The sequence below is a fragment of the Mus caroli genome, chromosome 2 (genome assembly GCF_900094665.2).
Source record: "Mus caroli chromosome 2, CAROLI_EIJ_v1.1, whole genome shotgun sequence".
Taxonomy (NCBI): Eukaryota; Metazoa; Chordata; class Mammalia; order Rodentia; family Muridae; genus Mus; species Mus caroli.
In genome coordinates, this window is record NC_034571.1 from 156,658,763 (window position 1) to 156,671,639 (window position 12,877).

A 12,877-nucleotide genomic window follows, 5' to 3' on the forward strand; every position below is an offset into this window, starting at 1 on the left:
ATAATAAATAAATAAATCTTTAAAAAAATAAAAATAAAACCAAAATCCAAACAAAACTAAGGCAGTAAAACACAGACTTTTAAATATAATCCTTTCTATAAAAGATTCAAGCCCTTAGACTTCCTAAATCGATTCTTCCTAAATCTTCCTAAATTTTGCAGAAATGTTTAAGTATCGTTTTTCCAGGATAAAGTAACTCACTCTTGAATTCTCAGACTCAGACTCAAGACTCATAAATACAAATAGGACATAGCTGTTGTTAGAACAGATTCACGTTCTAGATATGTGGATACATGTGTGAGGAGAAATGGACCATAAAACCTGAGAGGGGAAAGATGGCATTGGAGAAAGAAGTGCCATGGGACGGGTGTGGCATGAAGGCAGAGGGGTTAATGGAGGCAGAAAGAGGCGGACGGAAGAGGGGGTGGGCAGGAGAGGGGGTGGGGGGAACAAAAGCAAGTATGAAAATTCTATGATGGAACTACCCATTGTTTTCTGTACTCGTTCTTAAAACCATGAGAAGAAATGTATTGACAGTTTACGTTCTAAGAAGCTCTAACCCATAGTTGAAGAGAGAGAAAGAGGTGGGGGTTTCCTCCTCAGGGCTCTGTCAAACATGGTCTTTCAAACTCCATGGCTGGATACCCAAGCACTTATTGTCCTGCTCACTGCACTGATTCTGGCTCCACCAGAACCGTGTCCAGGCCCTGGGGAAATTAAATTCAAATATAGGTTCAACTTCTCAGAGAAGCTGAAGCTCCGCCTCCAAGGCAGGGTACTTCAGTGTAGCCTGGGTCTCTCCTGTCTGCTGTCAGGAGCGCCATGGAGGGTCCAGGGATTCGCCTTGCCCTGTGGCTTCTAACATTTGCCATGTCCCTGTCGATGCTATCTAGTAGTTTGCTATTTCCTGCAGGAGTCCGAAGTCAACTCTGCGAAAGCGGGCACCTTGGAGGTAAGCAAAACTGGAAATGTGGCCTGGAGGAAAACGGTGAAGGGGATGGTATGGCTGACGACCAGCTCCAAACCCTCCTTTTCTATCAAACCCCGTGGGTTGGGGCTTCTGATTATATTGAGTTCCCAGTTTAGGTTAAAGAAAGAGCGGGGTGGAGAAGTAGAATCAACTTAGGTTACAAAAAGAGACTGAGAGTGATATTAGGGATGTTCAAGAAATGCCCCCCTCTTGTGTGTGTGTGTGTGTGTGTGTGTGTGTGTGTGTGTGTGTGTGTGTGATGAGTTTCATTTCTATTCAGTACATAATCCTAGGAGCACTATGCTACCTTTCTTGGATTTAGAAAGTTCATGGCCATCCTCTACACCCCTGTGCTACTTTTTAAATTTGTATTCTAATGGGCACTTTGGGAAAACTCAGAGTGGAGATGGGAAAAATCCCAATCATGGAAGGGGCTAGAGCTGGGCATCATGACGAGCAACATTAACTCTTTGTCTCCAACATGGTCACCATGGCTCCTGCTGGAACCCACGTGTATGCGGACAGCAAAAAGAAGTGAGTCTAGGGGGTGTGAATTAAGAGAAGCAGGAGTGGGGAGGACGGTAGAGAGGTAGAGACGTGAAGAGAAAGGAGACTGCCAGACCTGGCAGCGGAAGCCTAGCCTTCGGGAGTAGATATGCAAGGTGGGAAGGCTTTTTAACATATGTGCTCTGGTAAGGAGGAACGGGACTAAAGAAGGGTTCCAATGGGTGAGGACCTACAGGCACCAAGTTAGATGCTCGCTTGGGTTCCCAATGGGTGAGGACCTACAGGCACCGAGTTAGACGCTCACTTCCGTTTCCAAGGAACGAGGACCTACAGGCACTGAGTTAGATGCTCGCTTGCAGAGCTGAGGGAAGTACAGAGAGACTCTGGAAGTGGGATGCTTAATGTGAATAAGAAATATTGGGGAAGATGGAGGGTGTGGTCCTCTTCTAAGTATCCTCTGTAACATAAACCCAGGTTATAGCCCAGGTTTACTGTCCTGTATCACAGACAGAGCTAAGGGATTATAACTTGCTCCTCAAGGATAAAATCAGATTTATATGGGGGGGCAGAGGAGAGCATTAGTAATCTGAGTCTGTAGAGAAAAGAGTGATAATTCTTTTAGTAAGAGGGCTAAATCTGGGCTTCTTATTGACAGTAATATGCAACCAACCGGTAAAGAAGGGTTTCTGCAGCTTCAGTTTCTACAGATACTACTTCAACCCAGAATCGGCCCTATGTGAGCCCTTCATCTTCACTGGCTGCGGGGGCAACAGAAACAACTTTAAAACTAAATACCTCTGTGAAGTCCGTTGCATTCACGTAGAGGTAAGCCTCTCAGAGCCTCACCCCACCATTAAGGATACTGTGTGGTTGGGACCACTGTTTTACAGGCAGCATCTAGAAAGAGACTAGCGGGAAATGAGCCAGGAATCAATAAATTAATTCCTCGTACAGATAGGTGAGTCTTCAGTCCCACTGTCCCCTGTTGTTTTTCAAGCTGAAAAGCAAATCCTAGCCAACCATGGTGGCCTTCTCGTGTCATTCCAGCATTCAGGAATCTGAGGCAGGAGTCTGAGGCTAACCTGGGCTATGTAGTGAGTACCAGGTCAACTTGGGATATATAGTTAGTTAGTTAGTTAGTTAGTTAGTTAGTTAGAAAGGAAAAGTGGGAAGGGATGTGGAGAAGGCTGGGGGAGGGGATAAACAGGCTGGGGGAGTGGTTAAGCATGATCAAACATGTCATATGAAACCTTCAAAAAACTCATAGGTGTGTGTGTGTGTGAGAGAGAGAGAGAGGCTGGCTCTCTGAGAGCCTCACAGGTTGCTGTTTGGTGGTTACAAGAAAATCTCCAGAGGCGTCCAGAGAATGGAGATGACGGCAGTCATAATACAACGCCTGCCATAGCGCTCTAAACAGAGCATCCAGTCTGCATAGTCCCACAATACAGCATCATATCCACTTACTGATAGGAGAATATTATCTATAGACAGCTGTGAAATTTGGGTGATAATCTTAAGAACCAGTTGATTGGGTCCTTTTAACTATACCGATGACCATAACAATCGCAAATTTTAATCTATTAACAGAAGGACTAATCCAAACCCAGGAAAGCAGTAAGCGAAGGATGCAAGGAGCAGCGCCAGGCTTATGCAGAGGGAATAAAGTTGAAACTTTTGACAACATTTATGTTCATTTCCTTGCCCGGGGTTTGCCTTTTCCACGGGCTAGCTGTCTGCAATTTTAATTGATATTTTCCTGAACTTCAGCCCCAGTATGAATTCATCCATCACTCCCATCCAACCATCCAAGATGCTTCTGGCAGAAGCTACATAGAAGACCCCTTCATGGGCACCAGCCTCTTCCTTCGGAGCCAATCCCTGTGGTGTCCTTCGCCTTTGCTATCGCACTGCCATTGTTTCCACCAAAGTAACTGTCACTCAGTTCTCATTCCTGCCACAACTCAACTGTCAGCCAGCCCTCAAGCATGTCCGTGTTCTGGGGACGTGTCTCTGGCATCCCAGTTGGCAGAACTCTGAAAGCCATGGCATTGCATCTGGGAGTTCTGATTATTCAAATTCTTATCAACAGTAGAGTCTCACAAAGGGCTCTATCCACATGAGCCAGTGCCCTAGTGTTTCTTCACCCTGACAGGACCTGTGTGTGGCCCCTCGTGAGTCCGCTCAGTCCAAACACTAGCAACCGCAGACCCTGGGTTATGGGCGCCGCTTGGGGAATCCCTTGGGAAGGGGCACAGACAATATATTAGAGGCCTTAGCATTCTTACTCCCTCTCCCAAGGGATTACTGTGATGCAGGATGCTGAGGGCAAAGGAAACAAGAAGATTCCAGCAGCCTCTAAGTATTGGGTCACCAAGTCCAGCATCCCATACCATGCTGTGTCAAATATAACTTTGTTCCTGGGCCTGACGCCATAGAGGTGATGGACCTGGTACCATTCCTGGCAGTCTGGAGTGGTTTTCTCCCTCTGGTTATACGAAGACTTGGTGTTTTATAAGGATAGCTCAAGTGCAACTTCTTTAAAACGTTTTTGAAAGCTATGTTCTAGTTCAAAGAATGACTATAAGTAACATGTTTGGTAGAGACAAGGAATTCATGACCCAATTTCCTCTTAGGTTTCAATAGATCCTAATTATGCTTCTTTTATAAAAAAAAAAAAAAAAAGGCAAATGTAGGTACTGGGCAGATGGCTCAGTCAGTAAAGAGCCCATTGCCTCACATGGAGTTCAATACCCAGCACACATGTAAACAGACTTCATGTCTATAGCCCTAGTTAATACAAGGAAGGCCTTAAGATGTGTGGGCTCCCCAGAGCTTGCTAGCCAGACAGTCTAGCCAACCAGCAAGTGTCAGGTTCTCTAAGAGGCTCTATCTCAAAAGATAAGTTAGAGCAAGATCAAGAAAGGCACTCACATCAGCCTCTGCCCCCCCCCACATACACTAATAATTAATAGATGCAGTAACAACTTAAAATTAACTGCTGAGGACTCAGATGGAAGTTCACTCACAGGGCCTGAGTTCTAGCCCAATAATTCACATAAAAATCTGGGCATGGTGGCACATGGGCACGTGGGTATGGGGAAGCAGAGACAGGTAGATCAGGCAGCCTGGCTTAGTGAACTCCAGAGACCAGGGAAAGCCCCTAAAACAAAGTAGCTGAGTGTCTTAGGGTTTGCATTACTGTGAAGAGACACTTTACAGATTCAGAGGTTCGGTCCATTATCATCAAGACAGGAGCATGGCAGCATCCAGGCAGGCATGATGCAGGAAGAGCTGAGAGTTCTACATCTTCATCTGATGGCCGCTAGGAGTAGACTGGCTTCCAGGCAGCTAGGATGAGGGCCTTAAAGCCCACGCCCATGGTGACACACCTACCACAACAAGGGCTCACCTCCTAATAGTGCTACTCTCTAGACCAAGCATATTCAAACCACCGCACTGGGCATGGCGGCACATGCTTTTAATCCTGGTTCTTGGGAGACAGAGGCAAGGATTATCTGTGAGTTCAAGATCTGTGAGTTCAAGACCAGCCTGGTATCTATATAGCCCAGGATAGCCAGGGCTGTATAGAAAGAACCTTTCTCAAGAGGACAAGGAGGAAAAGGAACAAGAAGAAGAAGAGGAGGAAGAGGGCAAGAAGGACGAGGAGGACGAGGAGAACAACCACCACAACAACCAGGTGGACCACTCCTGAGGAATAACACCCAAGGTTGATGCTGGCCTCTACATACATATGGGTATGTGTGTGCATGCACACACAAACCTACACAGGAACATGAATACATGCCTACAGATGCATTTCTACACACAAAATACATACCTATATACATATTCTCAAAGGGCTCTACACACGGTCTGAAGAGATCGCTCAGTGGTTAAGAGCAATTGCTGCTCTTCCAGAGGACCTAGATTTGATCCCCAGGATCCACATGTTTCACATAAAACAGGCTCACAGCTGTTTCAGGGGACCAGACACTATCCTCTGCTTTCTGAGGTCACCCAGGGCACATGTGGTACACAGGCATCCATGCAGGCAAAACATTCACACATATAAAATCTTTTGAAAATGTATTCTATATACCCATAGCTGTGCATAGTGGTATGCCTCTTTCACTCCTGGTAGCAGTCGGTTTCCCTTTTTATGGTGCCTTATGGTGGGGGTTGCAGGTACCATTTTATCACAACAGAAGTCAAAGAAGCAACATTTCTGGTGGTGAGCACCTTCCAGACATCACAGCAGGAGGACACTGGATTCTTAAAGACCAAGGCTCACCAGTAGCTGCCAGTTTGCTCCCACCTCCACCAGACATCTGGAATCTTTGGTCACAAAAGGAAGAACCACTGGCATCTAACGATGAGGCCATAAGTGCAGCTGAATGTCACATAACATAAAGAGCAGACACACAGGAGCAATTACCCAAAACAAAACAGTTGTGAGACCAGAGAGCTGAGTCAGTGCATACAAAGGTCTGGTGTTGTTCCAGAGGACACCAGTTCTGTTGCTGGCATCCACATCAGGTGACTCACAGCTGCAAGGGGTAACCTTCCTCTGACCTCTTCACGCACCTGAACACACATAACACATATAACACATGCATGTGCGTGCACACACACAACACGTGAATAATAAAATCTTAAAACAGAGGAGCTAGAGAAAGTACCCAAGGAGCTAAAGGGATCTGCAACCCCATAGGTGGAACATTATTATGAACTAACCAGTACCCCAGAGCTCTTGACTCTAGCTGCATATGTATCAAAAGATGGCCTAGTCGGCCATCACTGGAAAGAGAGGCCCATTGGACTTGCCAACTTTATATGCCCCAGTACAGGGGAATGCCAGGGCCAAGGGGTGGGGGTGGGTGGGCGGGGGACTGGGGGGGGGGGGGTGTATTGGGGACTTTTTGGATAGCATTGGAAATGTAATTGAGGAAAATACCTAATTAAAAAAAAATGAAAAAAAAATCTTAAAACATATTAATAAGACCAAGGTTGAGAAACCCTCCATCAGTCATATATTTTCCCTCTCTTGGGAAATCCTAATCTTGAGAGAAGGAGTTCCCAGCTTAGGCGACACGCTTCCCACCTCTAAACCCTGCAGAGTGTCATTGTTCCCATCTGTGGGGCCACGTCTCTCCATGAATCATGGCAGCCCCAATGTACTTGGTTCATTTGCTTCATTTGTTGTTAAGGCTAATTAGGATTATTTCTCCTGTAAAGAGACACCATGACCAAGACAATTTATTTAAAAATGCATTTAATTTCAGACTACTTACAATTTCAGAGGTTGAGTCCATGACCATCATGGCAGAGAGCATGGCAGCAGGCAGGCAGGCATGGTGCTGGAGAAGGAGCTGAGAGCTCACATCCGGATCCACAAGCATGAGGCAGGCAGAGAGCTAACCAGGAATGATAGGAGCTTTTGAAACCTCGCAGCCCATCCCCAGTGACCCACCTCCTCCAGCAAGGCCACACCTCCTCCAGCAAGGCCACACCTCCTCCAGCAAGGCCACACCTCCCAATCTTTCCTAAACAGTTCCACTAACTTTGGATCAAGCATTCAAATATACGAGCCTATGGGAGCCATTCTTGTTCAAACCACCACAATTCACTCCTGTTTGATTTTTTGCTGTTTCTGTATTTTTTTTAACTTGTTTTCATTGTTGAGACAGAGTCCCTACCTTAAACTTCCTCTATGCTGGGGTCCAGGAGTTGCCCCACAAACCACACGAACACTGATCTCAGACAGGGATGAACTGTCTTTATTGAACACATACCTCACACTGATTGATCAGGGCCATAGCTTAGAAGTCAGGGGCTGAGGTTATGATCCAAAGCATTTTCAATGTCAGCTTATAAAGGCTAAAACCTCAAAAACTCCTATGAGCTCATATGCAGGAGCTGGAAGTACTGCCTGGTGGTCAGCTCTGGCTCAAGTCATTTTAGACACAACAGTTCATACTGACCTTTAATTTGATGGGTGCTATGTAAACTTTATAGTTGTGGAATTTCTTAAGCTTAAGAACAAAACTCATAGCATACAGAACATAACTGGGTATGTGGTCAGCATGGCCCTCCTCTGAGTCAAATTATTTTTCTGTGTCAATGACTGGCAGGCATATTACAGCAACAATATGGAATAGCTATGAAACAAAATGGCAACCGCTATGCTGGAGGGGGGGCGGGCCTCAACACTCTATAGCCAAGGTTAGCAAAGGGACTTGTATCCTTTCTGCCTCCACCTCCCAAATGCCATTATTACAAGCATGTGTCACACATGTGTGACACAGTGTGTGCCTGCACATGCTAGACCAGCACTGTGCCAACCAACTAAGCCATGTGCCCAGCCTCTTGCTTTGATTTTGAATTTCAGTGAAAAAAACAAAACAAAACAAAACAAAACAAAACAGAAGAAAGAAAGGAGATCAGTTGCTCTGTATGTCCTGCCTCTGCTTGAAAAGCCTCTTTAAAGGAAAAATAGAAAAACACAGAGAATATTAAAGTTAAAAGTGGAAAGATGCAACCTGCAATATGGCCTCAGTAGAACAGAAGAATTTAATTCTGTACGATTGAAAGTACTCTGTATCAAGAAATATCAATAATAACTTATTCGTAATCCAAAAACTATTGCAGAAAGAATGTAGGTTTTGTTGTCTGATGTGCCAATTGACTTCACTGAAATGTGATAGAAGTCTTTGAACCGTTTGGTAAAGATCTTAGCAAACCAGGGTGTGGTGGTTTGAGTGAGAATTATCCCCATAAGTGCTGGTCTGCATACCAGGGGGCTACCCGCGGAGATCTCAGTGAAGGGGAAAGCACCTCTGTGGGAACCATAGCCAGTGGAGAGCTGGCTGGCTCCTGAAGTGCAGGGGAGTTTCTGGTGGCAAGCCTCTCTTCCCAGGCAGTGTTACAGCTCTTGTGACAGATGCTCTCAGATGATGGAGTCATTCTCACACACACCTTTATTTCTTCTGGATAGGATCTTATAAACTGTTTGGGTTGGGGTCGAACAGCAGGCACTTTCTATTGGCTTGGTCTGAGATGTTAGAAATGCCTCATCTGCCGGGCGGTGGTGGCACAAGCCTTTAATCTTGGGAGGCAGAGGCAGATGGATTTCTGAGTTCGAGGCCAGCCTGGTCTACAAAGTGAGCCAGGGCTATATATGGAAACCCTGTCTCGATGAGAAAGAAAGGGGCAGAGAAAGCCCTGCCCCTATGTGACTGAAGGCCACAATTTTCTCTATGGGGGCTGGGGTGGGGAGGGCTGTGACTGTGTGACAGGGACCTGGTTTCAGGAGCAGGTGAAGCTCTTACCATTGTCTCTTCTGGGTCCCCAGGGCTACAAGCCCTGCTTGACCTTACCATGGTCCACCACCCCACACATAAGCTCACGTGTCTGAATGCTTAGTCCCCAGTTGGTGGGAGTGTTTGGGCAGGATTAGGAGGTGTGGCTTTGTTGGAGGAGGTGTGGCTTTGTTGTGTTACTGGGGGGGGGGCTTTGGAGTTCCACAGTTAGCCTGCTCTCTCTGCCCAGTGCTTGTGATCAGACATGAGCTCTCAGCTGCTGCTCAAGTGCCCTGTATGCTGCCCAGTGCCATGCTCCCCACCGTGATGACAACAAATTCTAACCATCTAGAACCATGCGCTCACAAATTAAATCCTGTCTTTTACAAGTATTTGGTCATGGTAATAGGAAAGTAGCTAAGACACGGGACAAGCAGTAGCCACAGAGTTGCAGGTTNTTTTTTTTTTTTTCTTTTTTTTTTTTTTATTACATATTTTCCTCAATTACATTTCCAATGCTATCCCAAAAGTCCCCCATAGCGCCCCCCACTTCCCTACCCACCCATTCCCATTCTTTTGGCCCTGGCATTCCCCTATATTGGGGCATATAAAGTTTGCAAGTCCAATGGGCCTCTCTTTCCANTGATGGCCGACTAAACCATCTTTCGATACATATGCAGCTAGAGACAAGAGCTCCNGGGTTCTGGTTAGTACATCATGTTGTTCCAACAATAGGGTTGCAGATCCCTTTAGCTCCTTGGGTACTTTCTCTAGCTTCTCCATTGGGAGCCCTGTGATACATCCAATAGCTGACTGTGAACATCCACTCCTGTGTTTGCTAGGCCCCGGCATCGTCTCACAAGAGACAGCTATATTTGGGTCCTTTCAGCAAAATCTTGCTAGTGTATGCAATGGTGTCAGCGTTTAGAAGCTGCTAATGGGATGGATCCCTGGATACGGCAGTCTCTAAATGGTCCATCCTTTCATCACAGCTACGAACTTTGTCTCTGTAACTCCTTCCCTGGGTGTTTTGTTCCCAATTCTAAGAAGGGGCACAGTGTCCACACTTTGGTCTTCATTCTTCTTGAGTTTCATGCGTTTAGCCAATTGTATCTCATATCTTGGGTATCCTAAGTTTTGGGCTAATATCCACTTATCAGTGAATACATATTGTGTGAGTTCTTTTGTGATTGTGTTACTTCACTCAAGATGATGCCCTCCAGGTCCATCCATTTGGCTAGGAATTTCATAAATTCATTCTTTTTAATAGCTGAGTAGTACTCCATTGTGTAAATGTACCATAATTTCTGTATCCATTCCTCTGTTGAGGGACATCTGGGTTCTTTCCAGCTTCTGGCTATTATAAATAGGGCTGCTATGAACATAGTGGAGCATGTGTCCTTTTTACCGGTTGGGACATCTTCTGGATATATGCCCAGGAGAGGTATTGCTGGATCCTCCGGTAGTACTATGTCCAATTTTCTGAGGAACCGCCAGACTGATTTCCAGAGTGGTTGTACAAGCTTGCAATCCCACCAACAATGGAGGAGTGTTCCTCTTTCTCCACATCCTCACCAGCATCTGCTGTCAGCTGAATTTTTGATCTTAGCCATTCTGACTGGTGTGAGGTGGAATCTCAGGGTTGTTTTGATTTGCATTTCCCTGATGATTAAGGATGTTGAACATTTTTTCAGGTGCTTCTCTGCCATTCGGTATTCCTCAGGTGAGAATTCTTTGTTCAGTTCTGAGCCCCATTTTTTAATGGGGTTATTTGACTTTCTGGAGTCCACCTTCTTGAGTTCTTTATATATATTGGATATTAGTCCCTTATCTGATTTAGGATAGGTGAAGATCCTTTCCCAATCTGTTGGTGGTTTTTTTGTCTTATTGATGGTGTCTTTAGCCTTGCAGAAGCTTTGCAGTTTCATGAGGTCCCACTTGTCAATTCTCGATCTTACAGCACAAGCCATTACTGTTCTATTCAGGAATTTTTCCCCTGTGCCCATATCTTCAAGGCTTTTCCCCACTTTCTCCTCTATAAGTTTCAGTGTCTCTGGTTTTATGTGAAGTTCCTTGATCCACTTAGACTTGACCTTAGTACAAGGAGATAGGAATGGATCGATTCGCATTCTTCTACATGTTAACAACCAGTTGTGCCAGCACCATTTGTTGAAAATGCTGAGTTGCAGGTTCTTGTTAAATATAAGCAGTTAAATGGGAGGCTGGAGAGATGGCTCAGTGGGTAAGAGCACTGACTGCTCTTCCAGAGGTCCTGAGTTCAATTCCCAGCAACCACATGGCGGCTCACAACCATCTGTAATGAGGATCCGACGCTCTTTTCTGGTGTCTCTGAAGACAGCTACAGTGTACTCACATACATGGAATAAATAAAAGAAAGTAAAATAACAATTACATTTGTAAGGAATAAAGTCCCTTTACAGTTAAAACACAGGTCCAGCTATGACACAGTGTCAAATGACAAAAGTCTATGAGAGAACACCTCATGCTCCTGGGTTTGCTACCCAGGCCAAAATTTGCAGAGTTGCTATTGTGGTTTGAAAATAGTTTGCATGACCACAAAGGCCTCTCATGCTGAAGTTTTACCCCCATTAAGACAAATTTGAAAGTTCATTTGACTACAGTGCTTAAGCTCTCGGAAGGTGAATAGGATTTGGAGAAGAGGAGAGTTCCCTTCATCAAATTCTTGTGCTTTTGTAAAGAAAGGGAATAAAGCAGGCACAGGGTCGCACACTTTTAGTGCCAGCACTCAGAAGGCAGAGACAAATGAATCTCTTAGTTTGAAGCCAGCCTGGTCTACAGAGTGAATTGCAAGACAGCCAGGGCTGCACAGAGAAACTCTTGTCTTGAAGAAAGAAAGAAAGAAATTTAGCCAGGAGGTGGTGCCTTCTAATCTGAGCTCTTAAGAGGCAGAGGCAGGCAGATCTCTGAGTTCAAGCCCAGCCTGGTCTCCAAAATGAATTCCAGGACAACTAGGGCTACACAGAGAAATCCTGTGTCAAAACAGTACAAGAAGAAGAAGAAAAGGGAATGACCAGACATACAAACACAAGTGCATGCTTTGTCCCTTGCTGATGTTCAATGACACATCAGCACTCTACCAGCAAAACAACCAGAAGATGTGGCCCCTTGATCATAAATGTCAAGAACCAAGAGCCACAGTAAACTTGTTCCAGGTGTGTGACTGCAGCAGTGACAGATGCACTAATCCCTGACGTGGATACTTCTAGTTTCTCTGGAAGCTAGTTATGTCAAATGATGTTTTCCTGAAGCAGACACAGGTGAAAGGATGTTTGCATATAGCAGACACATGAAAGGACGCTTGATGAAGGAGTATAAATGCGACCCCATGGACAGTGGGAGAGGAGCACTGAGCATCGGTTCGGTTTTTTCCACCTTGCTATTCTTCCCTACACTGCCATTGAGAGAAGCTCTCCCAAGAACTGCTCATGAGGTTCCTTCCGCAGTTCGGTGCTTCCATGGCCTCACCTCAGGCTGGTTAGCAAGCCTAACAGTTCCTTCAGGATTGAACTGTAGCTGCTGGTTCGGGGGTGGTGTCTGCCTACGTAGAGGACTGGTCTGCAGCGGCTGTGTTGTATTTGGTGTTTGCTATGGGACTGAGCTGCTGCCAAAGAAGATCAAGCTTGCCCCCAAAGAACTATTGCTGAACAGGTTCACCTCCCCTAGATCCTAACAACTTTTCTCTTCCACTGCCTCTGCTGGGTGACAGGCTAGAGGAGAGATTGAACCCTTATTAAAAGTAGGTTGCAAAAAAGTTATGCCTATAAATCCCCACGCATAAATCAAGTCTAGAGGGACATTCACTAGCATGTTGATGACAGATGTCTGTGGTTGAAAGGTCCCCTTTGAATTTTTGCATCTTGATTGTCCCATCAATAACCATGTGTCCTTTTTCAAAAACTGAAGAGGAGAAAGAAAGAGAAAACAGAGAAAGAGTCACGATCCTAAACATAAAAGCTATGACGTTACAAGAAAACTGAGGAAAGGAAAGCAGACGAGACAAGCTGAGGAACAATGTTTACTGACAAGCAGGCGCAGGCGCAAGAGCCAAGGCAGAGCTGGC

General features: G+C 45.4%; 1 protein-coding gene across 1 annotated transcript; it reads left to right on the top strand.

Annotated features, from left to right (window-relative positions):
* Positions 1-782: 782 nt before the first annotated feature.
* LOC110290489 (kappaPI-actitoxin-Ael3a-like) lies at positions 783-3,156 on the top strand. Its single transcript, XM_021157043.1, has 4 exons — positions 783-952; positions 1,496-1,504; positions 2,133-2,302; positions 3,065-3,156. Exons 1-4 carry the CDS (start codon positions 823-825, stop codon positions 3,071-3,073), a joined length of 318 nt encoding a protein of 105 aa, XP_021012702.1. The 5' UTR covers positions 783-822; the 3' UTR covers positions 3,074-3,156.
* The last annotated feature ends 9,721 nt before the right edge of the window (positions 3,157-12,877 follow it).